The sequence below is a fragment of the Monodelphis domestica genome, chromosome 4, assembly GCF_027887165.1.
Source record: "Monodelphis domestica isolate mMonDom1 chromosome 4, mMonDom1.pri, whole genome shotgun sequence".
Lineage (NCBI taxonomy): Eukaryota > Metazoa > Chordata > Mammalia > Didelphimorphia > Didelphidae > Monodelphis > Monodelphis domestica.
Genome location: NC_077230.1, coordinates 163,535,999 through 163,563,397, shown reverse-complemented (window position 1 = coordinate 163,563,397; position 27,399 = coordinate 163,535,999). Strand labels below are relative to the sequence as shown.

Here is a 27,399-nt window from a genome sequence, read left to right as displayed (position 1 = left end):
TGGAGCATGAGAAGGGAAGCTGGATGAGGGGAAGGGAAGGGAAAGGAGGGGAAAGGAAAGAAGGGGAAAGGAAAGAGCAAAAAGAAAGAACAGGAAACAAACAAAAGGAAAGGAACAAAGGAAAAATACCTATAGTATATATCATATTTGAGTGTATGACTATTTCTTTGAATAGTTCCCAATTAATTAAAGGGGGCGGGGGGAATCCCAAGTATGAGTCTAACAAACTTAAACAACAGCCTTTATCACTTTATCAAAATATTTTGGCTTTTTATTCTCTATAGCCCTTCCCAAATCTGAGCAACCACAGTGAGGTTGGAGGATTATCATTAGTATCTGCTACTGCTCTGTGGTTTGAAAGCTTCCATAGTGTAATGTTATTTTGTTTTTATCTCTTGGAGCATTTGCTACTGGTTAATCTTTCTGATGGATATGCCAGGGTATTGCAGCTCTACAATCCACCCTGGCCTGTAATGGATCTAGCATTTGCATGTAATTGGAGTACTTGGTTTTATGTTATAAAAGACTCAGAATTTTTAATGTGTACATAGGCCTATGCTTGGAAATCAGGGCATTTACGAAAAGGCTTGCTAATCTACCAACAGCCCAGTTACATTTGTGGATTGTAATATATACTATGGGAAACATCATACCTATCACCTTTTATGCCTTTCTTGGTTCAAGAAATGTTGGTTCTGTTTGCTCAAAATTGTAACTTTTTTATTATAAAAGATATTTTATTTTATTTATTACAAGCATTAACAAATATCCACGTAAGTTTTCTGAAGTTATATGATCTAAATTGTCTCCCCTCCCTTCCCTCCCCTTCTCAGAACTGACAATTCAATCAGGATTATACATATACAAAATTATCATTTTTGAAGTTAAGAAACTGAACATAGAATAAGTTGGTCATCTATCAGTCTTCAGGGAGATGGAGACTATGTTCTAAATTTATTTAATCAATAAAATTTATTAGGTGACTACTATGTATCAAGCACTGTGATAAGTACTGGGGAATATAAAAATAGACATTTTTTAATAGTTTAAAATTATAATCATCTTTAACATTCTCCCAGGGAATTTATCACCCAATTGGAGACAACAAACATATATAAAAACAAGCTATATATAGAATAAATCAGAAAGAATTAACAGAGTTAGAATTAAGAGGGGTTGGGAAAGGCTTTCTGTAGAAGATGGATTTTTAATTGAGACTCAAAGAAAGCCAAGAAGACCTGTAGGCAAAGAACAGGAGGGAGAGAATTCCAGGCATGTGAGAGAATCAGAAAAAAATGCCCCGAGCCTAGTGATGGAGTGTCTTGTGCAAGGGGGCCAGTGTCACTGCATCAAAGAGTACTAGCCCCAGGGGGCTCCAGTATGAATGGCTTTGAAAGTCAAACAGAATATTTGATATCTGATCCAGGAGGCAATAGGGAGTCACTGGATTTTACCAAGTTGTGGGTAGGGGGGTGACATGATCTGACTCTGTGTTCTAGGCAAATCACATTACTGGCTGAATGAAGATTAGAGAAGGAAGAGACTTGATGTAGACAGAACTACAAATAGGTTATTGCAATAGTTCAGATGTGGTATTGTTAGAGGAAAGAAGATGTATTGCTGGAGACATGTTGAAAAGATAAAATCCACAGGCCTTGGCTAAGGGTTAAAGAAGGTTTTGAGTCTGAAGGTGGAAGGATGCTCCTGCCTTTTACAGTAATAGGGAAGATAGGAGGATGTGGACAGGATTTAGGGGAAAAGATTATGATTTGGCTTTGTATATGTTGAGTTTAAGATGTCTACTGAACAGTCTTTTGAGATGTCTGAAGGGCATTTGGAGATGTGAGAATAGAGGGCAGCAAAGAGGCAGGGGCAGAATAGAGATGGTAATCAAACCCATGGAAGCCTAAAATGAAACAATACAGAGGGAGAAGAGAGGGCCTAAAACTGAGGTGTGATCAGCTATGAAGAAAACGAAGAGAGAGTAGTATCCTGAAAGCCACTATTGTCCCCGAGAGAAGAATATCAAGGAGAGGATGACTGAGAGTATCCAAAGTTCCAGAGATCAAGGAGAATGAAGCCTGAGAAAAGACCATTGGATTTAACAACTGTGAGACCACTGGTAATTTTAAAGGAAGGAGAGGAAATGGAAGCACCTAGGGTAGAGGTCTTTTCAAAGAGTTTCAGCACAAAGGAAAGAAGAGAGCAGAAATGTCATCAAATTCCTCATTTGTGTTTGTCTTTTGTCTTTTAGATGATAATTGTTCTGAATTCTCAAGTTAGAATTGAAAATAAAGTTTGTATCTAGGGACTTTGTAAAGAAAAAAGAAAAGAGATAATGGACAATAGTTAGCCAGAAAGGAAAGATCAAGTGGGAAGACATGAACTTGTTTATAGGCAGTAGAGAAAGAGCCAGTAATTATAAAAATATCACTTTACTCATTGAATTTAAACATTTTTAACTTTTAAAAAATGACTTATTTTTATTTATACAGTAAAGTTATATCTTGATAAGTTGAAATGACTATGAATGTTAAATGTCACAGGCATACAGACTGTACCCATGATTTCACTGTCATACACAACCTTTTTTTTTAAAAAGGTATATATAAAAATTTTTAAACATTCATTTTCTTTCTTTTTTGTGATTATTATTTTTAAACATTCGTTTTATAACATTTTGAGTTCAAAATTCTTTCTCTTCCTCTCTTCTTCTTCCCCTTCCTGAGACACTAAGCAATTTAATATGTGCCATAAGGCAAAACATACTTCCATATTAATCATGTTGTGAAAGAAGACATATAAAACAACAACAACCAAATGAATAAAGAAAATAAAGCATATATATTCTTCTTGGATTGTCCCCTAGATTTTGAGATGGCCACAGATAGGACATCTACTTGTTCCCTAAACTATGAGGGTCACCCCCTGTGTCTTTGGGACACAAACCCATGTCAGATAATAAATATGCTCCACTACTGCCTGACCTCATTTCATTTCCAGCCACCAAACCCCTGTTGTCAAAAGACATAAAAAGCCTACAATACATCTTCAATAGGAGGCAGTATCCATCCCTGCACACTGTCCTCCCAGCCAAATTCAACATGACTTCTAAATTAATAAATTTCTTTTAATTTCTAAGCTAAGTTATGGATTCTTGCATTCTTGCAAGGGTTAACCATCCTGAACCTGGGGTTCAACTCAAGGCCCCCACAACACCTTCCTGGTTTGGTGCTGGACCAATTCTGCTCCCACTGTAATATAGGAATGCTTTGTCCTTCACCTTCTACTTACCTTCACTTGTCTCTGCTCCTTTGTCAGTATTCTTACAGTCCTTTTGTACAGCCCTGGACCAAACAGGATTTAGCTAATTATCTCTTTGTTTATCATTGTTCCTTCTGGTGCATTTTTGGAGTCTACTGGGGTATTTGTGAGAGAACTGCGCTCCTTTAGACGCTTATCACTTCCCCATAATCTCTCCTTGGTTTCTTTTAATTTAAAAAAAAATAAGCACCTTCTCCTCAATTTATAGTTTTAGAGAATGCCTAGAATAGAAAAAAGGTTTGAGTGATTTCCGTAGAGTCACACAGCCAGGGTGTGTCAGCAAGACTTTAAAAAAAATTTTTTTTTAGATCTTACCTTCTATGTTAAAATTGATATTAAGTATTGATTCTAAGGAAGAAGAGAGATTAGAACTAGGCAATAATGTAAAGGGGCTTGCCCAGGGTCACACAGCTAAGAAGTATCTGACACCAAATTTGAACCCAGGTCCTCTCAACTCCAGGCCTGGTGCTCTGTCCATTATGCTACATCACTACCCCTCAGTAAGACTTGAAAAAGATCTTCTTGGCTTCAAAGTTAACTCTCTAAACATGTGAGAAGCAGAGCATTGGTCATGATTTTAAGAAGTAAAACATCCTTTTCTACTTGGGTTAGGAGATACATCTATAAGAATAAATATAGGGGGCAGCTGGGTAGCTCAGTGGATTGAGAGCTAGGCCTAGAGATGGGAGGTCCTAGGTTCAAATCTGGCCTCAGATACTTCCCAGTTGTGTGACCCTGGACAAGTCACTTAACGCCCATTGCCTAGCCTTTACCACTCTTCTGCCTTGGAGCCAATACACAGTATTGACTCCAAAACAGAAGGTAAGGGTTTAAAAAAAAAAAAGAATAAATACACTCATTTGGGGTGAACAGGACAGACAACCATTTAATAGTAGGCTAATCATGTCATAACAGTATGTTTTTTATGTTTTATAAGCTATGATTTAGTCTGTGGTATATTCTGATCTATGAAAATAATGAGTTATATTTTAATGAACTACTACATAAAGAAGACTATTCTTTAGCTCCTCTTGTGCACTGACTCTCATGTCAGTATTCTATGTGAAAATTTATTAACATGGAAGTAGTCCTCATCTACTTCCAACAACTCTTCTTTTACTTTAAATGCAGGAAAACACATACATATTTTCTGATCTGTGCTTTACTCTTTTCAAAGAAAATGCCATGAAAATTAAAAATTAACTTTTATTTTACACTATTGGTTTCCTTAGCAACCCATTCCTTCCTCCTTTTTAAACTAGGTAATACAAAGGTAAGCTTCAGCTAACATAGCAAAATCAATATAATTCAGACTTACTAGAGACACTTCCTTATGCAAGATTTATTCCCTAGTCTTTTGACTCCACTAGATTTTTTTACTTTACCTCCTTGAAAAGTTCTAACAAATCCTTGGCCTCTTCTTTAAAATGTGAATATTGATACCAGAGAGCTGAGCTTACTATGAAGAAACCATGAATCTGAGCATTAATTAGCCATTACCATGTGACCTTGGGCAAATAAGTTCTCCTACTTTTGGTTTCCTCAGTTCTAAAATAGGGAGAACAATAAGCAAAAGTATGTGAAAACACTGTATAAATGTCAGTTGCTGTTATTGTCCTCCTGGGGTTTTTCCTCTCCTTTTCTTCCTAGAGGAAACAAAGTCTTCTTATCCTTAGAAGAAACTTGGAAAGGAAAGTACAAGGTTTCAAAGTTTCATTTCTGACTACACTTATCTGTGGGCAAGGAGATAGAGGCATATTAAAAAAAAATGAAATTAAAGAATCTTTGTAACTTTTTGTATCTATGTTGCCAATTGGAGATAGCTGCTTCAATTGTGTTCCTCATCAGTGTGGGTACTGGACCATGGCACATAGGCAACAGGCCTGTCTCTTGCTGTTTTCACAGGATATCCGTTTTGGCTCCCCCCCTCCAAAAATGGAACTGTGGACAACAGAATTTGTCAAATTGGTGCTGGAGAAGAGTTGTATTCTCTCTCCCCCTAGATCTAGTAGCAAGAGTAAGGAAGGAAAGTTGTCCTCATCCTTTGGGAATATGATAGATGCATTGCGTTGTGTGGCTGTCTGTTCTTGAAAATGAAAAGCTTCCATTCCAGAATTCTACCCTTCAGTCTCCATATTCAGAGAAAAGAAGAGTTGGTGAGAGGTCAGACTTAAGAGAAACAATGTTAAAGGAAAAGTGTTGAAACTTGAAAGAGAAAAAATTCCAGCTGAAGGAAAGGACTCTGAATGGGTTGTTTACACAGCCTCTGAACATGTGTCAAAAGCAAAACGTGTTCTCTTTATTACATATACAGATATGTTCATACACATATACATGTATACATGCATATAACTACACATAGATGATACCTATATACATAAATATAGGTATATGAATGTATACCTTTACTTATAAAATAAAAAATGAAGTATTTCTTTTTTTGTTTATGCATATGTTTAAAAGTCTCAGTTTAGTGAATTTGCACTTTATATGGTTTTTGCTTTTTAGGTAAGAGGGTTGCTTTTAAAACAATGGTGCCCCCCAAGGTGCTTGAGGAAGTCCTGTTCTACTCTGCTGGTTTTACCTCAGGAGAAAAGAATGCTAAATTGTAGGGTGGTGGTGAAAGCTCTTTTCTAATCATTTTCTATGTTGATAGAGAATCAGACTTGACTTCATTGCCCTGGGCTGCTGAATCACTGTTTAAATCTGAGACCCCTTTGATGTCTGATTTGCACAGAAGTTGTAAGAGGCCTGGGAAGGAAGAGAGGGAGTATAAAGGGGATTTTCTGGCAGTATTGTAGGAGCCAAGTTTTATTATTCTTATTTGGTTAAATCTTTTTTGAGGGAAAGGATTGTGGTTTCTTTTGTTGTCACAGTTACTCTACCACAAGCAGAGACAGAGAGGAATTCTATATTTGATGTGTATCTCCTTAATAATGAGAACAGACTAAAATGTTTCATTTGCCATTTGTTGTTATCATTAGCAGAGGCTAAATATAGTTAAATCCAAGTGGTGCAATGTAGCGATTTTATAAAGTAAAAAGCATCATTCATCATTGACTGAAAATGTGGTTGCACATATTAGAAGCAGGGCTTTATAAAGTCCCATTTCCAGTAATGTGGTATTTTTGTTTTGTTCTGAATATTAATGAATCTGAAAACATTTTAAGTGAAATTATGCTTATCAAAAATTGCATGTGCCTGTCAACAATCTTTTTTTAAAAGTAGCTAGCATAGAATTAATAACTAAGCTCAATTTTTAGCTTTTAGCTTTTAAAAGCATTTCTTTATATTTGTAATACAAAGTGAAAGGATTTAAGCATTCTACTACTATTAGGGGCAAATCCTCAATGTGGTTTCCCTTCCAATATAGCTAATAAAAGTTTTGACATAGCTCCTTGGTGGGGAAGAAATGCCATCCAAATACCACATCTTTAAAAATCTACCAGAAATATCTTGGGATTACTATAAGAATCACTCCAGGAAAGGCTGAACCTACCCTTACATCCCACTCTGATGTCTCATCAACTTTAGCCTCTCAAAGATCATGCCAATGAAATTCAAATTTGGAGAAGGCTCACATTCCACATCTGGTGACTACCCTCCTGATATCCAACGACCAGTCTGGCTAGGATGGCATTTACTACATTGGTCATCAGGTGATGAATTTTTTGGTCACAGCAAAAACAATCTACCAAGGCAGTTAGGTGGCCCAGGAGATAAAATGCCAGGCCTGGAGTCAGGAGGTCTTGGGTTTAAATCTGGCCTCTGCTGATACAGCTGTATGACCCTGGGCAAGTCACTTAACCCCCATTGCTTAGCCTTTGCCATTCTTGTGTCTTAGAATTGACATTAAGGCATAAGATAAGGGTTTTTTTTTTTAATGTACCAAATTAAAGAGGGATTTCATTTTGTGAATCTGTATTGGTGAAAAGAACATTGACAAAGTTCTTGCAGTATCAAAGTACCTAATAGATTTACAATTCTCTTTATAATCTTAAAAAATGACAGTTCTAACACCCTCAAATTCACTCAATGAACTTGTCGACATGATATTTCCAATCACTCTGTATTATGGGGCAAAATACATTTCTATACACAAATCTACTTCATGATACCAAAAATAACAGGGGTTCTCATATAGTTTGTAAGGGCACCCCCTGCCCAATAAATAAAAAAGTTCCCCAATGTGAAATTTCACATTCTAGTCCTTACTCTTCCCATAAGCTAGCTGAGGGGCCTTGGGAAAATTGCTTCCTTTTTGGATCTTAATTTCTTCATATATGAAAATGAATGAATTGTACTGAATAAACTTCCAGCTCTGAGGCTGATTCTGCACTTGAATGATCCTCTTGCCTGTATGTATTGCTGCCCCAAGGGGCATGATATTATTCATCTAGCTGATCCATGTCATTGAGGAGTTATACTTTTAGCATTACTACCCACATTGGCCAAGAAGGCAGACATAGAATCTTAGATCTTCCCTATGCACTGGCTTCTCCCTTGTCAATTATTCAGTTAAAAAGCATTGATTTAGTAAGGCACCATACTAAATGTGAGGGTTACAGGCAAAAAACACTGCCCCTGTCCTCACAGGAGTTTCCAATTTTAATGGGGGGGGGCAATATGTAAATAACTATGTATATGCAAGCTATATACAGAGTAGATGAAAGATAATCTCTCCTAAAAAAAGAAACACCTTTACCCTCTGTTTTAGTATCAATTCTAAGGCAGAAGAGATGAAAGAGCTAGGCAATCAGGGTTAAGTGATTTGTCCATGGTTACACAAGTAGAAAGTGTCTGAGTCCAGATTTGAATGCAGGTCCTCCTGACTCTGGGCCTGGCACTCTATCCACTGTACTACCTACCTGCCCCTGATAAAAGCTAATCTCAGAGGGAAGGCACCAGCCCAGAGGAATTGAGAAAGGTCACCTGCAGAAACTGGAATCTGAGCTGAGTCTTTATGGAAACCAGGGAATCTAAGAGAAGGGGAAGTAGGAGAGAACATTCCAGGCATGAGGGACAACCAATGCAATAACATTGTATCAGGATGTAGAATGTCATGAGTGAGGAATAGCAAGTAGGCTAGTGTAGCTGGACATAGAATGTGCAAAGGACAGGAACAATGTCTAAGAAGACTGGGAAAGGAGGAAGGGGCCAACTGGTGATGGCTTTTAAAGGCCAAACAAAAACTTAAAAGCTTTATATTTGTATTCTAGAAGTGATGCACTCAAGCTTATTAAGCAGAGTAGTGACACAATGAGACCTGTGCTTTGGGATAAGTATAGCTGAGAAAGGGAGGTTGATCAATATTGTGGAAAGCATATCAAGTGAAGGTTGGTTGGTGGGTTGGTTGGTTTTAAAGTCATAAGGGAGACATCGGTGTATTTGTAAGCAACAGGGATGGAGCCAGTAGATGAAGACAGAACAAATATCACAGAACAAGGATGATGTTGGTCATTTTGCTGTCATGTTTGACTCTTTTGTTACCTCATTTGGGGTTTTCTTGGCAAAGATACTGTAATGGTTTGCTATTTGCTTCATCTACTCATTTTACAGATGATTGGAAGCAGAGACAAACAGGGTTAAATGATTTTCCCAGAGTCACACAGCTAAATAAGTGGCTGAGGCTATATTTGAATTCAGGAAGATGAGTTTTCCTGACTCGAGGCTCAGTACTCTAACCACTGTGACACCTAGATTCATGAAGAGGAATTGGCTTTACTGAGGAGAAGGTCTACCACTTCGTGCAAGAGTGGTGTTAAGGAGGAAATAGTGGGGGAAGATATCTGAGTGACATGAGATGGAGTGTGGGGAGGGGAGGTTTCAATGAATAGCTTCAATTTTGTAAATAAAGTATGAAGCAAGGTCCTCAGCCAAGAGAGTGATTAGGTTGAGGTGGGGGTGGGGTGGGAGGACTGTTGGAAAGGTTTGGGATAGCAAATTAATTAGAGAGGTTTAAGGATGGACTTGCTGCAGTGACGTCAAATTGAGATTGCATAAAATTACAATGGACCCAGGCAACATGGTTTCATTATTTTCTCCAGGTGAGTATCCAGCAGCATAGGAATAAAAATGTAAAGAGTAGATAGTGGAAGTAATCCAGGGTTGAGGTTTGGCAAGGCATGACTGACAATTAGACAAGGGGGCAAGGGATTCTAGAGAATTGAGTGTAATGAAGAGTTGAAGTGGCTCCTCAAGAACCTCTCAAAGGAGCATCCTCCATCTAATAACTGGTTTGAAGTAACAGGTACTTCTTAAAGTCCTTGCTGAATTCTTATCCACATCAAATTCTATTGTCTGTTGTTTGCTTAAAGCTCTAAACTTAAAGAATATCAGGGGAAAGATGCAGAAAGATCATTGGGCCAAACCTTTTATTTGTTATTATTTTGACAATAGATTAACTCCAGTGTTTTTAATGGCTTCCCAGGATCCCTCCTTAAACATAATCCAGTCATTCCCACTGCCATATTTTAGCTCCAGAGCTTCTAAAGTCCCTATTCCTGAGGTTCATATTTATGCCCTTTCAACTCAGATTGGAACTCAGGAGGATGGGACAACTTACTTTTTCTAAGCAAGCAAACTTTCCTTTATGGAGTGATAAAAGACATTCACTCCTTGGAGCTGCAAAATCCTTCCTAGAAAAGTGGTTCATACCTCTTTTAATAAAAGGCTACCTCAGGCTAAGAGCTTTTGATGGAATTTATTTTGTTCCTCCTATATATTTTTTAAAATTGATAGACATTCTTTGTTTTTATATCACCTTCACAACTGAATACAGACCTCCCTTCCTTCCCTACCCAGGAGTCTTTCCTTGTAACAAAGAATAAAAAAGAAAGAAGCAAAGCAGTTTAGCAAAAAACACTACCTCTGTGTGCATGTTCAAAATACAGCCTTTTCCTTCTTTAGTGGAAAGTGTGTATAAAGGAGTATACAAAGGAGTGATATATATGGTGATATAAGGAGTGATATAAAGGAGAAATAAAGGAGTGAAGATATCCATCCAGTCATTAGGGTACAATCATTAAAATTCTTGCTGGGGTAGAGCAGACAGAATTCCAGATGTGGAGTTGAGAGAACCTGGGCTCAAATGTGGTCTCGAACATTTCCTAACTGTATGACTCTGGATAAGTCACTTAAGTCTAATTGCAGAGCCCTTGCTGCTCTACTGTTTTTTTTTTGTTTTTTGTTTGTTTGTTTGTTTGTGTTTTATTTTAAACCTCTTACCTTCTGTCTTAGAATCCATACTAAGTATTGGTTCCAAGGAGGAAGAGTGGTAAAGGGCTAGGTAATTGAGGTTAAATGACTTACCCAGGGCCACATAGCTAGGAAGTACCTGGGGTCAAATTTGAATCCAGGACCTCTTCACTCCAGATTGGGCACTCTATCTACTCTACTTCACTCTTCTGTTTTAGATGTGATACTCAGATGGTAGGTGAAGTTTGTCTTTTTTTTTTTTAAGACTCTTGCATGTTCTAGTTCATCCTCCACCAAACCCGGAAAAAAAATTTATGTAGACACTGTTCCTGTCTGTTGCTTTGCAGAGCCTTTAATGTGCCTTCTTTTGAGGCTGGAGTAAGCTTTGGCTTCAAAAGGGGAGGTAGGAGAAGTTGGGTTTGCCCAACACTTTCTGAACCAAAGGGAGTTAGTTACCACACTTCAAGGTGTTAAGCAAAATCATTTGCATTTGAATACTGATCCCTTGGAGTTGGGGCACCTAGGAAACAGCTTCTAAACCACAGATAAACTCTCCCTTTCTATAGGGAAGCTTCAAGTCAAGGCAACTGCGCTCTGGCCCCCAGGCTTAAGCCAAATCCTCTTCAGATCCTAGTTAATGCTGCACCTGATTCTACAGCAGCTGCTGCTTTTGAACTCTAGGATGCTTCTCCTCCCCCCAGAGGACTTGAAAGTACCCTTTCTGCAGCACTTTCAGCCTTTGTAGAGGCAAGAAGAAAAACCCAGATTAAGAGCTGAACCCAGGATTCCTGTTTGGGAATTCACCGCCCAGCACTTAGCAGTCAACGCTCGCTTCACTGACCTGGTCTAACGAAGAAAAGATGACCACCTCCCATGGTGAAATGTTTGCGGGGAAATTTTTCCAGATGATCCATTTAGCCATATTGTTTGGTCCTTTTTTTGCCAAGAAGTTATTCAGATCACTTCCCAATAGGAAGGGGGGGGGGTGGGTGGTGACAGGGAAAGCAGATGTATGTACAATTTCTTGAAGACTAGTTTCAATTATAGCATCCTTAGAAATGAAGATGTTTAGGATAGGTCTTCTGTATCACTAAATTGCCAAGAGGACCATTAGGGCAGCCCCCTTAATTTTGGTGATTACTGGATGGTCAATATAGCATGTGATCCATCCTTTCCTATACCCTGGACTTGAATGTCGTCAACTAACTCTCATGCCTTTTAAGTCAGGTTCCTCTGAGCACAAGCCAGTTTTTAAAAAAAAATTTTATAGCAATCTGAAACCCTACTATAGAGCACTTAATGCTACATACTCCAAAGAAATTGAAACATTGTGAAGGTTGTGAAAATTAGGGTATGGTCCTGGGAAATCCCAGGGTGTCTTTTAATTGAACCATCATAGATACTCACTTATCTTCTGTTTAGTGTAAGAAGATATCCATAATGGGAGGGGGGCAGCTAGGTGGCTTAGCAGATTGAGAGCCAAGCCTAGAGGCAGGAAGTTCTGTGTTCAAATTTGACTTCAGACACTTCCTATTTGTGTGACCCTGGGCAAATCACTTAACCCTCAGGGATGGCAAACATTTAGAGACTGCATGCTGTGCCCTCCCCAAACAAGTGCTGGGTGCCCGTGCCCCACCCCACCCTTACTCCACACAGGAAATGAAGTGGAGGGGAAGGTGAAGTGAGGAATGTGCTCAAGGAGTGTAGAGAGGCGGAGGGAGCACTGAGCACTCTGATCCCCTTTAGCTCTGTTGCCTGTGAGCTCCCATTGAAAAAAATTGTTATCAGGTGTGGTGGAGTGAGGGGAGCAATTCCACCTGAGTCTAACTGCCTTTCTAGTAATGAACTTGGGCAATGGGGGAAGAGGGCCAGTGTACATGCCCACAGAGAGCCCTCTGCATGCCATCTTTGTCACCTGTGCCATAGGTTCACCATCACTGGTCTAGCCCTTGTCACTCTTCTGCCTTGGAACCAATACACAGTATTGATTCTAAGACAGAAGGTAAGGATTACAAAAATATCCATATATATGACAAGGGGAGCTGAAAGAGAGGAGAATGTAATCTGTGGTTTAATTTTTTAAAAATGATTATGTCTTGCCTATGTCAACAGGAGATCCTTTGCCTGGGATAAAACACTGATAAAGGCTTGGGATTCATTACATGTTGGATTTACTTTGGGATTCACTTATTTAGATCTGGAAGAGATCTCAGAGGCCATCTAATCCAACACTCTTATTTTATAGTTGAAGAAGTTAAATTGCTTGCCAAGTCACATATAAGTAGCAGAGGTGGGATTTGCTTCCAGTTACTCTGTCTTCTCATTCATTTCTCTTTCCTCTATACTTTGCTGCATCTCCTGGGAGGCAAGAGCCTGGGATGAGATGAATCAATGAAAAATGTAGGTGTGTTCCCTATACACCAAGACTTGGCAGAACAGGTGCCCCACAAAAGCTATTCAGTGTAAACCTTTAATAATTGATATAATTTGGCAGACAAGAGGTGTTAGTGGCATAGTACTTGCTATTCAAAAAGCCTGGCACATACCATTTCTGAAAGCAGTATTTGCATCTTTAAAATTCAGTGTGACTTCAGAAGAATAGAATAGTTGTTTTATGAGAAGAATTCCCCACTCCAACACTGAATGGATATGGTTAGATATTTAGATAGTTTTGTGCCCTGTATTAATAGTTGTGAATTTCAACGGAAATGGAATAGCTCAAGTGGAAAGAATGCTAAGGGAAGAATCGTGTTTTTTGCTGCCATCTACAGATGTCAAAGTGCATTTCTATAGTCTTAGCAAGGAAAACAGGTCATCCTAGAGCAGAAATAAATGAAAATGTGTCCAAAGTATTTTTCAAAAATATATTTTTCCTAGATATATTCTGACAGTAATAACATTTTGAGTGCAGTATTGGAGTATCATCTTTTGTTTACTCTTCTGGCTAAAAATGTTATCTGTAGCTATCAGTGAAATTGTCTTTTTAACATTTCAAATCATCAAGGTGGAAATCTGTGTTATTGTTATTAATGGCACAGAGCTGAAATATTGGGAGTATTGATCTCTAAGGTCATTCCCAGCTCTAGCACTCTGTAACTCTATGAAATATTTAAAAATAAGTCTGAGATTGTCTTTTAGGGGATAGTTGAGCTTCACTACTGCCTGGAAGAAGTGTGATTAAAAGTGAGTAGAAGAGAATTTTATGAGAATGAATGACAAACTAAACAAAGTTTTAAGATCTCTTCTATGACAGAACTGCTGGGGTGGGGTGGAAATGATTTAGAATAACATGTACTGGCTTGAGATAGTACCTGAAGCAGCTTCTGCCCTCCTGTTCTGTTCTTTTTATTTGTCAGCCATATAATATCTTTTTGTATTATTACTTAAAGGGTCAAATTTAGACAAGAATTACTGGAAAAACGCTGGACAGAGAAAAAAGAAATGGCCATTAAGGAAACAAAGGAACAAGAAGAAAGAGAGAAGAGGCTTGAGGCCCTCAGGAAACAGGTGATTTTGTTTCATTTGCATATTTTAATATGCAATTAAGGAGTCTTCTAAATACTATTAATGTGATCATTATTAAAGTTCATTTCAGGACATCTGCTTTTTGAAGTCTAACTTTTCAGAATTTGGATACATCAAAGAACTTAGATATAGAACTTAGATACATGACACTTGGTTCAGATAGTTTACCTCTTTCATTTTACAGTTGTGAAGGCTGGGAAGTGGGAAGTTCCTTGCTCAAGGTCACTCAGTGAGCAGAACTTGAATTCCAACCTGGATTTTCTAATATTCTTTCCAAACACAGACCTTCTTTCAGGGGAGCAGAATTGTTTATTGAGATCACATTTATATTCTTTGATATTTCCAGTTTATGAGTATATTTAAACATCATCCATACCTTTAGAAAGTTCTAAGACTTTAATGCCTCCATATCACAGCTAGTTTGTTAGCACCTTAATAATAATTGTGAGGAGTATGTGGCATGTTCAGGGATTGCTAAGTACTTTTTAGGCCTGCTCATCCACTTTGATGTCCACCTATCTCTCAACTCTCACTTGTGGCTCCAAGAGGTGGCCACACCCTAATAAAACTATCTCAGCAGATGAGCTAAACCAAATTGAGGGTAATAGACAGACCTCAAAACTGTTGGTGTGTTAGAGGGACATCTTCCTTAAGCAGATTAAGACTTCCCTTGGTGGAATGGGTAGATGAGAACAATTATTCCAAATGGCCAGGAAGGTAGCTGAAGTAGGTACTGTGGGGCACTTGGTCAGATATAAAAGACACCAAGATCATCCACTGTGTCTTGGGTCATCACCAGTCAGTCTGACTTTTGTCTTGTCATTGGACTTTGATGACTCTGGAAGAAAAAGTGAGACCGAAGACTTTGTGCAATGCGCTCACGTAAATCTAATTCATGCACAAGATTCAACACATCACCTTGTGATGTCATTGAGTCTTTTTGAAAATGAAAGACAAACAACTCTCTCTCTTTCTTTTTCTCTCTCTCTCTTTGAATTTCAAAGGGAGTTGAGTCATGTGCAGGTACTAGACTGGTGGACTTTACCTGATTTGAAACTTATGAACTGTTTTTTTTTATTTTCTTCAATTTTCCAAATTTTCCCATTTCTCCTCACATTTAACCGCAGTGGTAACAGGAGCCCTACTTTATTGGAAAACAAAGGAAAATTATCCAACACTTGATAAGACAGAGGATCCTTTAGAATTTGAGGACACAGAACCACAATATCCTAGTCTTAGTAGTTAAAAGAGAAATAAGAATTATGACAGAAAAATTATGGCATGCATAGCAAAAATAATGGGCAGAATAGAAATACTTGAATCTGCTATAATGGCAAGTGCCACCAAAGAAAGGGAAGAGAGAAAAGGCTGGAGTTGCAAATATACAGAAGTAAAGGATGATCTAGAAAAGGAAAGCAAAAAACAAAAACATTAAAAGAACATATGATAATTACTAAGCAAAACATACTATCTCAAAGACAAGTTATATATGGTCAACCAAAGAATCATGGGTCTTCCAGAAGAACAAGGGAAGACAAAATACTGCAAGAAATAATATAAAACAACTGCCCAGAACTTTTGAACTTAGAAAATGGAATGCGAATAGAAAGGATTCATAGATTGCCTCTAGAAAAAACCCCAACCTGGAAAATTGCAAGATGCTTGATAGTTTAAGTTAACAATTTAATTCGGAAAAAAGTTCTCCAAATAATCAGGAGAAAGACTTTCAAATTAAAAGGAAAGATAATTCAAATAAGAAAAAGTTAAGGGTTTGAGGGTATGTTATAAAATCATATTCAGTTTAATAGGTATTTGTTAAATACCTACATTGTACAAAGAAATATGCTAAGCATTTAGAAGACAAAGACAAACAAAAGCTATCACTACCTGGCCTCAAGGAGTTTACCTATTTTATAATTCATTCATGAATTATTGAAAATTATAATCCATTTAAACCTACAAGCAGTTATTTTCTTATCCTTCTTCTTGAAATAAGAAGGATTTTACCACCTAGTTATTTCTCCAACAGCACAAAAATTATGTAAAACTTAGCAACTGATTATACTTTTTGGACTGTCAGTGACAGTAATTTCAATGTCAATAATTATGATTAGTTCTGGTTTCTAAAACCTGACTTTGATACCAAAACTTTAAAATCTGTGATAATAATTTTATCTTCCATGAACTCACTAAAAAGGAAGAGCTATTATATAGTAGATTCATCATAAATATTTACAATTTTACCATTAGAACTTTAGAATTCCATTAAATTCATTGAGCTCTTGTTATGTGCAGAGAACTATTTTAACTACTGAACTAAATTCAGAAAGAATTAAAAAATAAAATTCAGATATAAATTTGGAAAGAGAAACAAGTTCATAATTTAGGTGATTTCTAATTTATTATATTATATACCATTTTTCTGCTACTAGAGGGACATCTCCCTCAAGCACGTGAAGACTCTCCCCTTTCTGTAAAAGTCCAAAAGGTGCCATCTTTTTAATATGGTATATGTTTGAACTATCTTATCATAGAAGCCCAGGATTTAGAGTTAGCTAGAATTTTAAATGGGTACAGTGTGGTGGTGGGAAACACTGTCTCTGGAGTGAGGGCAATTGGTTCAAATCTTGCCTCTGTTCCTTGCCTATGTGAACTCAAGCAAGTCACTTAAACTGGGCCAGCCTCAGTTCATTTATAAAATAAGGGCCTGCGACCGAATGGCCTCTCCCTTCTACTCCAGGTTTATGATCCTGTGAAGAAGTCATCCAGTCATAGGTTCTTAGATTTAGAATTGGAAGGGGTCATCTGGTCAAACTCTTTCATTTTGCAAATAAGAAAATTGAGACCCAGAAAGGTCAAGTGAATTTTCCAAAGTCTGTCTGTCTGTCTGTCTGTCTGTCTGTCTGTCTGTCTTCCCCCACCCCATACTCTCTATCTCACACACACATAGCAGAACCATTATTATTTAAATTGATGTTTTCCAAATAAAAACAATTTTCACACAAATGCCATGTAACCTTAAGGATACACTTTTTAACACACCACGATTATCTTAAGGAACACCTAAGCATTTGCTTAGAGGCCTATAAATTACTCTGTTTTTTTTTAATGCTTTTCTGGAGTGCCACAGAAGGAAAAGACATAGCAACTGTGACTTGTACACTTGAAAACTACCCAATGATCTATATAGTGAAAACTGGCACAGCCAGAATCTTAAAGATACTCTGACTCCTTGAATGTAATGCTACCCTTCAGTTTACCCAAACCTTATTTGCTGGGAGCTGGAAGGTGGCTCAGCATAGAGACAGCCTGGACCTGGAGATGGGAGGTCTTGTGTTCAAAACTGCCTTCAGACTTAAAATAGCTGTGTGACCCTGGGCAAATCATTTAACCCTATTAACCTCAGTTTCCTCATCTATAAAATGAGATGGAGAAGGAAATGGTGAACCATTCCAGGATCTTTTCCAAGAAAATCATTAATGAGGTCACAAAGTGTCAGACACAACTGAAAATGACAACAACACAAACTAAGTTCAGTTACCACTGTCACTTCACTGGGTTGATATTTCTCTATGCATTTTCCAATAACCTGACATCATAAAGAAAACCAAATTAGATTTTGAAGTATATGGCCTCATGATCCTGCTTTATTTATTTATTTGAGTCAATTTAGAACATTATTCCTTGGTTACAAGAATCATATTCTTTCCCTCCCTTCCCTCCCCCCACCCTTCCCATAGCCAATGCACAATTTCATTGGGTATTACTTGTGTCCTTGATCAGAACCTATTTCCATGTTGTTGATGTTTGCACTAGGATATTCATTTAGAGTCTCCATCCCCAGCCATATCCCCTGAACCCATGTAATCAAGCAGTTGTTTTTCTTCTGTGTTTCTACTCCCACAGTGTTTCCTCTGAATGTGGATATTGTTCTTTCTCATAGATCCCTCCAAGTTGTTCAGGATCATTGCATTGCCACTAATGGAGAAGTCCATTACATTCAATTGTACCACAGTGTATCAGTCTCTGTGTACAATGTTCTCCTGGTTCTGCTCCTCTCACTGCATCAATTCCTGGAGGTCATTCCGGTCCCCATGGAATTCCTCCACTTTATTATACCTTTGGGCACAATAGTATTCCATCACTAACATATATCACAATTTGTTCAGCCATTCCCCAATTGAAGGGCATCCCCTCATTTTCCAATTTTTTGCCACCACAAAGAGCACAGTTATGAATATTCGTGTACAAGTCTTTTTCCTTATTATCCCTTTGGGGTACAATCCCAGCAATGCTATGGCTAGATCAAAGGGCAGGCAGTCTTTTAGTGCCCTTTGGGCATAGTTCCAAGTTGCCCTCCAGAATGGTTGGATCAATTCACAACTCTACCAGCAATGAATTAATGTCCCGACTTTGCCACATCCCCTCCCATATTCCTTACTTTCCTTTGCTATCATGTTAGCCAATCTGCTAGGTGTAAGGTGATACTTCAATTTGTTTTAATTTGTATCTCTCTGATTATAAGAGATTTAGAACACTTCTTCATGTGCTTGTTAATAGTTTTGATTTCTTTATCTGAGAACTGCCTATCCATTTCCCTTGCCCATTTATCAATTGGGGAATGGCTTGATTTTTTGTACAATTGATTTAGCTCTTTATAAATTTGAATAATTAGACCTTTGTCAGAGGTTTTTGTTATGAAGATTGTTTTTCAATTTGTTGTTTCCCTTCTAATTTTGGTTACATTGGTTTTGTTTGTACAAAAACTTTTTAATTTGATGTAATCAAAATTATTGATTTTACATTTTGTGATTTTTTTCTAGCTCTTGCTTGGTTTTAAAATCTTTCCTTTCCCAAAGATCTTGACATGTATACTATTCTGTGTTCACCTAATTTACTTATAGTTTCCTTTTTTATATTTAAATCATTTAACCATTCTGAGTTTATCTTGGTGTAGGGTGTGAGATGTTGATCCAAACCTAATCTCTCCCATACTGTCTTCCAATTTTCCCAGCAGTTTTTATCAAATAATAGATTTTGGTTCCCAAAAGTGGGATCTTTGTGTTTATCATAGACTGTCTTGCTGAGATCATTTACCCCAAGTCTATTCCACTGATCCTCCTTTCTGTCTCTTAGCCAGTACCATATTGTTTTGATGACCACTGCTCTATAGTATAGTTTGAGACATGATCCTGTTTTTAACTATTGGTTACAGCCTTGAAATTCTTATCATGAAATAAGTCTTCTTTGTTGATTTCTAAGATATTCATTTCACCCTCTGCTCTGAATTTTTGTTATATTAATCAACTTTTCTGGATTTGATACAAGTTTGTTAAAGATAACTAATTTGCTTCTGCATTATTTAGCTTTTTTGTACATTCTAATTAGCATAATTTTCTCTTCTGTTAGGTTTCCGTTGTGGCCCAATGGGATCCTGTTAGAATGATGGCAGACACATTGGCCTCAAAAGCCAAAAAGGGAATTGGAAGTGAAGAAGAATTTGTTCTTCAAAAGCCACTCTTCAAATTGAATACATATACAGAACCTCAGGTCATTGTTATATTTGATAGATTGTGATTTTAGAAAATTTAAATGAGCAAGACTAGTTTTCCATGTGGTCAGTACAGCAGCACCCCCAGCAGCAGCTTCTTTCGAAGGATGACAGATACCCAGCACTTCCTCTTTAGCCCCTTTAATCCTTTCTTTCACCTCTTGATCAAGTTAGAGCCATGTAGGGGGATGCAGATGAAGCAGACTCACATTAACTGTGTGACCCAAGAAAAGGGGGAAAGGCAAATTCTTCTCTCCACCCCCCCCCCACCTCAGCAACTTCTTCCCCCATCCACTCTTCTTCACTCTAACAATCCGGACCTCCTTACAGTTCCTCCACCTTGAAACACCAATCTCTATGCCTTCCAATTAGCAGGCTCCTATGCCTGGAATGCTCTTTCTCCTCATCTCTGCCATTTAGCCATCCCTGGCTTCCTTCAAGGCTCAACTCAAATTCCAGCTTTTACAAGAGTCTTTTCCTGGTCTCCTCACCCATTAGGCAACTTATACAGATAGTATTACCTTTCAGATTCCCTTTACCTATTCTATGTCCTATAGATAACCTCGTTATTTTGTATATTATCTCCCCTTTTTTAAATGTATGATCCTTAAGATAGACATTTTGTTTTTTTTTAATTTTTATTTGTATCCTCAGTTCTTAATACTAGAATATAGTTGTTGACTTATAGTAAAGGCTTAATAAATGCTTGCTGACTAATTGACTGTCTGACACTAAAGAATCCTTTCCTGCATTAGCTACTTGCTAGTTATTTGACCTTAGGAAAGTCACTTTTCTCTAAGTCATGGTTTCCCCATCTATAAATGAGGGAGTTGGGCTAAATGACTTCAAGTTTCCCTTCAAGCTCTAAATCTGTGACCCCAGTTCTCTTTCTCTCACATGCCTTCCATCTTCTGGAGCTCACTTTCTTTTGAAGATAGTTCATATCTTGGCATATATTCCCAATTCCATCTCTTCCTTCTCCCATAAACTAACACAAAGAGGCAGTAGAAGCTACCATATTTCTGCTTCCCTATTGCCACTTTCAGGGCCTCTCCAGTCAGCTATCACTCAGCAACTACATTTAGTCTGTGAAAGTTCATTCTTACTAACTAGAACCTTATTACTGTCAAATATGGATTCCAAGTAGTTTTCCCTCCTCTCTGAATCACAATCTTCTTTTTCCCTTACCAATACCATATCCATTCAAATAACCTTGTCTTCCACTTTCATGTCTCAACACCCATAATTTCCTGTCTTGAGTTTACCTCATTAAAGCACATATCATATCTTAGGTCCAACCTTCCCTGCTTATCATTTGTTTTCAGGATTCCTATTTAGGACTCTGATAATAGAGTAAAGCAATTAAGTTGTAAATTTTTTTCTGGTGTTTGAGTACTATAGTTTGAACAATCTTTGTAGTCAATATGCAATGCTCAATTAGTGTTTATTATTTCATAATAATGCTAGTTATTGGAAAATGTTTGAATAAATGCTCAAAATTTGTGCTTAAAGTTATTTTCAAATCTAGCACTAACTTTTTTATATTTGCAAATGTGAAAAATGTATATTTTCAATTCTTGAAAAGACCAGTTTATGCTTGTATTTGATTGTTTTATACTCTTTTACTGCACCAAAGAAATTATTTCTTGCTTAATTTTCTTTTAAGTTGGAAATTAAAAAAAATCTTATCATAATCCTTTAAAAGGAACAACTGATAAAGCTTTCCTTCATTTTTTCATAAAGAATTAAAATAAACAAGAGAAATTTTATGTTTAAGGAATGATGTTGGTAAAATTGCTTAGAATAATAAAGTAGATAGAACCTACTATTTAGAATCTTATAACTTAATAGGGTTAAAGAAGGCCAACACTACACAGAAATATACAGATTATAAGCCTTTGAGTTCATGTCATACAAAGATATGTTAGAAGAAGTAGGGATGTTTAGACTGAAGAAGAGAAGTCTTGGGGATGAGGGCAGAGGGGTTCATGACAGCTATTTCCAGCTATTTATAGGGTTGTCATTGGAAGGAAGGATTTGAGGGCAGAACCAGGCAGAAGTTACAAAGAGTGAAATTTAGACTTGATTTCAGGATAACTATTATACTGTTCAAAGTTTGAATGAATTGCCTAGACAGATTGTGGGTTCTTATTCCTTAGAGGTTTTCAAGCACATGATAGATGACCATTTCTAAAGTATGTTAAAACGAACATTCCTTTCATTTATGGGTTAGACTAGGTGGTTGCTGAAGTCCTTTCCAACTTTCAGTTTCTGTGATTCTGTAAACCACAAACATGTATATGTATTATATTAGTCTTCAAATTTTGTGAAAGGATAAATATTTTGAAAGATTTTTGGTATATGAGACTATCTTGGACTCTGCCATAATTTATTTTAACAACTGCATTTTAACTTTTGTGAACCCATCTATATCCTTAAGGGAAAAAAAAAAGAGGAAAACTCCATCTGCTCTTTTTATAGAATTAGAACATGTTTCTGTTAATGGCATACCATTTGTCTAGTATGCAGGCTATCTCAAGGTTCAGTCTTCCAAGACAGCTCCCTTTCCTTTTCAAACTACCCTAATTGAATCCTTCTCATTTTAGTTCCCTAATCAAAAACCTATACCATATTCAGTGATAATAATCACTAGCATTTAGATAGAGCTTTAAGTTTTGCAAATAGCTTTACATATGTTGTCTCATTTGATCCTTACAACAACCTTGGGAGGGAAGTACTATTATTCCCATTTTACAGATGAGAAAGCTGGAAAAAACAGAAGCTGTATCTTACCCACTATAACAGAGCTAATAAATTTTTGAGGCAAGATTTTAATTCAGACCTTCATTATTCCAAATCCAGTTCTCTATCCTTTGTTTTCTTAGGGTAGTTCTAATCAAAGAATCTGTAACCTCACAGATAAAGGTATATTCTCTCTGATAATGCAGATTAAAACACCTTCATGCCTGCTTTTTCTGATATTAGGAAGTGTAATAGGTGGGCTAAAAGAAGGATTAAAAACTAACTATATATTAAAAAAAAACAGGTAGCTAAAGCTAAAGCTAAAGGGAAGAGGGGGGAAAGGGAATTAGGAGATACCTAACTTCTAACCCAAAACATATTAAAACCTTTATACCTTCTAAAATTATTCTAAACTAAATTCTTATAGTAGTAATTAAGGCTAAGGGGTTTTATAGGAACAAGGACAAGGACCAAAGAATCTCACAACCAGGAGTCCTCTTTAAGTCAAGCAGTAGTCCCAGTAACAACTCTGTTGTAATCCACTTAGCAGCAGCAGAACCTGCAGCAAGAGCAGCAAGGACAGGTAGAACATCAAGAAATCCAAAGAAGAGGGAATCATTGGCTCTCTGTGTCCACTGCAGAAATACCAGACAGAAATCCTCTTGGCTTTCCTGACTGCTAGAGAAAATCAGCAGCCTCTTTCTATTCTAGAGAAGTCTACCAACTGCCCTCAGAAACTGTCTGTGTGTTCAGTTCCTCAGGTCCTGAGAGTTATGTGTGGAATGTCAGTTTGCAGGATCTCTTCTTGTCAGCTTGTCCCTGTTAAAATCTCTTACTACAGAATATACTAATGAAGCATAAGGGACTTCTACTTGTTACCTCTTATTTTTACCATATGACCTGCCCATCTTCTTTTTCTGCTCAAACACTTCTGTGGCATATTTTGCCTTGGTTCTCCTTCACAATTTATTGTTTATGCCATGTTTTGCAATTTGCCCTCACCCACCATGCTCCTGTTACCTTCTGGAGAACAATCATTTTCAGTTCTTTAGAGACTATATAATTTGCAGCTAACAACAAAACCAGTTGAATATTGCAATTTTAAAGGCTGGTTCTTTACTTCAGGGAGAAATATGAGGTCATTAAAAGAACTTTGTAGTTTCAGAAAATCTAACCCGTCTCTTCTGCCCATTAAATTCTGAGCCTAGTCCAATGCATACTTGCAGTTTCTGTTTCATATACACATATGTAAACATGTATGTGAACACACACATGCTTTGTTCATATGAGTACATATCAATCTATATATCCATCATTCGTCATCCACTTAATTTTTACTAGATAAATTGTCAGATCAAATTCTTCTGAGTGGTAATAGAGGTCATTCAAGAAGCTTTTTGATGTTCTAGAACTTGACTCAATCAAATCAGTGTCATCTACAAATAGAAGCATCTGATGGACCTCACTGTCTTGGACTCATAAATATCACTATAATAGCAGTTGTATTTAATCACATACTTTGTAGTAGTTTATTCATAGGTATATATATATTTTTCTCATAGTAAACTCTTAGCAACTCAATGATGAGACCATATATGATTCCTTGTAAATTGTTGTACCTGATTCCATCACCAGAAGAGTTCTTTGCACTTAGGTATTTAATACCCATTTGTCTGAATGATGGAGTTTTCAGTGAAAAAAATAAAACATTTTCCATTATGCTATATTTTTGTATGTTTTCTAGACAAATGATATTAGGGATTTGGAGATTTCATATTTAACCGATTATTTCATTTTTGTATACTTTTTAAAAAACTTATGACTTTTTTAAAAATCACCTGGCAGTGCTTCAAGCCCATACAAAAATTTTTATTTACTAAAATCTATATGTGGTCAACTTCTTATCATTGAATCTCTTGGCACTTAACATCCATAGCCTGAATGGAAGAAGAATAGTATCCAATCAGCTCTAAATGAAAGCACAAAATTGAACTACTCTTCTATCTGTTCTCACTTAGAATCAGATTGATGGAGATATTGTGGGTCCTGTTTCAAATAGAAAATCAGCAATCTTTTGGGCAAGTTGTAATGATTTCTCTTCTTTCCAATCGTAGCTATTTGTTTAAATGTGATCTATACATTACCAAACCATTTTGTGAAAAATATATTAAATAAATGTTAGTATCTACTTAAATATGAGTGGAAGAAAGTTGTAGCTTGGCAATATGTCTTTACCTCTTTATATAAGATGTATAATTTTAGTCAGAGTTTAAATATCAATATAATTTAAAGCTAAAAAGGGATTACCCTCATCCCTTTAACACGTTACTAATTAATAATAAATTAGGCACGTATAGTTTGTATAGATTCATTGATTTAATATATAAAAATGCTTTGTAAATCTTAAAGTGCTATAGAAATGCCAGCTTTTTAAATGTTTGAATTATATTACATGACACTATTATTTTAGATTCAAAAAGTTGCAAATAATTTCATCATGAATTATAATAACATGTTTATTTATGAACATTTTAAATTTCTATTCTGCACAGAAAATATGTATATCTTTGGAAACTATGACATTTAGTGTTTCTGTTATTCTTAATTACTTATTAAGTAATTCTTACTTCATATTAAATGTAATACTTATATTTTCTTTCTCTAGATAATTTCTGACCCTAGACTTCGCATTGAATTAGCTCTTCGAGAAGCTGGACTTCATAAAACACTTTATGCAAGAGAGATCCTGCCAAAAATTTGTCCCTATAAACTTCCAAGAAAAGACATGGCATCTACTGTCTTTCAGATGTAGACTTCAGGCAGAAGTCCCATAATATACAAGCAAGAGCCCTTTTGATGCCGTTCTGTATTTAATATATAAACTACTCTCAAAAGTAATTCTTTAACTATTTATTTAGTATGGCTAAGCTATTTAATTAGAGGTTGGGTGATTTCATCTACAAATGAAATTCTCATATGATTCTCAATAACATGACTGTTCCCCAAATGTTTAAAAAATAAATGTTTTGTTATCAGATTCTCTAAGAGGAGAATTTATAAAAGATATGCATAGTTTCATTTAAAAAGTTACATTTTGAGATTGATATTTTATATGATGAGTTCAAAAGAACTTTGTAAAACAAAATAGCCATTAGAAAGAATTAGATAATATGTGACTGCTGTCAGCTAGCCTTAATTTCCATTTGTTATTTTAGAATTTGACTTTTTAATTATGAAAGCTTCATTACCATTAATACTTCTATTATCCCTTGATTATTATAGGAGGAGACTCAACCTTTCTCTAAATTTAGAAACCAATTTGGTGCATCATGTTTACTGCAAACCAATCATCCAAACAATTTCATTTTGCAAATTATTCCTTAAGAATAAATTAGAAACTAGAAATAGCATTTCAACCACAGGAATCTTTATTTTAGCATAGAAAAATGTGCTGTTGAAGAAGATGGAATAATAAAAAGTTATCAATGTTTAGAACTCTCAAATTTCTAAATTATATACCCTCTATCATGACTTTTCTGTAGAGAAACGTCAAATAAAAATATTATAATTCTGTGACTTCATTTCTAGGAAACTAGATTTTTCTTGTTAGAATTATAAAATACTATTGTAAAGTGATATCCTAAGTGTGTGGATGTGGCAACAGTATTGTTCCCACCACCATCACTACTACTAATGGGAGCTGATAAGAGACAGAGCCATGAGGGTTGAGTAAAATCAACATTCTAGCCAAACTTTTCTAATATCTCCCTCCAAACAACTTTAAAATAAGACAACAAATCAAATTCTAAAATGGTATAACCAACAAAATATTAAAGTGAGACATTTTTCCAGCCAATGATTGGGGCTGGTCAGGAACACAGTGTAGTGGACACACCAGTGGTGAGTCTTAACATCAGTAGCAAAGGCAGTAACTGGAAACTCTCACTAAGCAGACACAGTAAGGGAATTGGACACATAGTTGGAAAGATATCATAGGGGAAACCTTATGCTAGCAGTAGGTATAGGACTAGGTATCCTTTGTCATATCCACTGCCAATTACTTAAGTTCTACATTATGGTTCTAAGGCAAAGAAGAATGCTGGCACTTGCAATCACAAATGATGAGGGACCATACCTGGGTATATATTGAAGGTCCAGAAAGAGAGGTTTTGTGATTGCAAGAACAGGGGCCCTACTTGCATAAGGACCAGAGGGCAAACTAGGAAATGAGTGACCATACTTCTCCCAAGATCATATCACATTGGAGGCATCCCAAACTAATAGACACTCAGAGCTAGCTTATTTAGAAAATCAATATTTATTGAGAATCTATTCTTTGCAAGGAACTTTGCATATAGTGTAAAGACCCTAAACCCCAAGAATTCATGACCTGGTTGGTTAGCAAAAACAAATACACATAATTCTACACAAAAATATGTAATATAAAGACTAATGATAGTATCAATATTAACTACTTCCAAGAATTCAGAAGAGGGTAGAATTGTTGTGGTCTGAGATAACCCTAAAAACCTTTGTTGAGAAAGTGGAAAATTAATAGGGACAAGATTTGGTAATGGTGAAACAAAAGAGATTGATCCAGAAAAAATACTAGCCTGAGCAGAAATATGGAAGTAGGAAATCCCAATGATATGCTAGGTGACACTGATAGATAAATCACTAGGCCTAGAGTTATGAGTTCAAATCTGGCCTCAGATGCTTACCAGCTATGTGATCCTGGGCAAGTCACTTAACCATAGTTTCCATATCTGCAAAATGGGGATAATAAAAGTATTTATATCCCAGGGTTATTGTGAGGATCAAATGAGAGGATGATTGTAAAGTGTGTGGCACATAATAAGTGCTGTATACAAGCATGCCCTGTTTTATTATACTTTGCTTTATTGAGCTTTACAGATAGTGAGTTTTTTTTTTAAACAAATTGAATGTTTGTGGCAGAGTTGTATTGAACAAGCATCATTTTTTTCCAACAGCATATGCCTACATGTCTCTGAGTCACATTTTACTTCAAACCTTTTCATTATTATTATATCTGTTATGGT

The 27,399-nt window shown here is 36.5% G+C and overlaps 1 protein-coding gene and 1 long non-coding RNA gene across 10 annotated transcripts in view; one reads left to right on the top strand and one right to left on the bottom strand.

The window, feature by feature from the left end:
* CCDC148 (coiled-coil domain containing 148) overlaps window positions 1-25,237 on the top strand; it is a 371,756-nt gene extending 346,519 nt beyond the window's left edge. For all 9 annotated transcript variants that reach the window (XM_056793901.1, XM_056793902.1, XM_056793897.1 and 6 more), the window contains 3 exons: window positions 13,911-14,028; window positions 19,456-19,596; window positions 25,005-25,237. In XM_056793901.1, the coding sequence (XP_056649879.1) occupies window positions 13,911-14,028; window positions 19,456-19,596; window positions 25,005-25,151 (406 nt within the window). In that variant the 3' untranslated portion in view covers window positions 25,152-25,237. The remainder of the gene's footprint in view (window positions 1-13,910; window positions 14,029-19,455; window positions 19,597-25,004) is intronic.
* Window positions 1-27,399, bottom strand: part of LOC103105779 (uncharacterized) — a 69,567-nt gene that overhangs the window by 18,447 nt on the left and 23,721 nt on the right. The gene's annotated exons all lie outside the window — the stretch shown is intronic.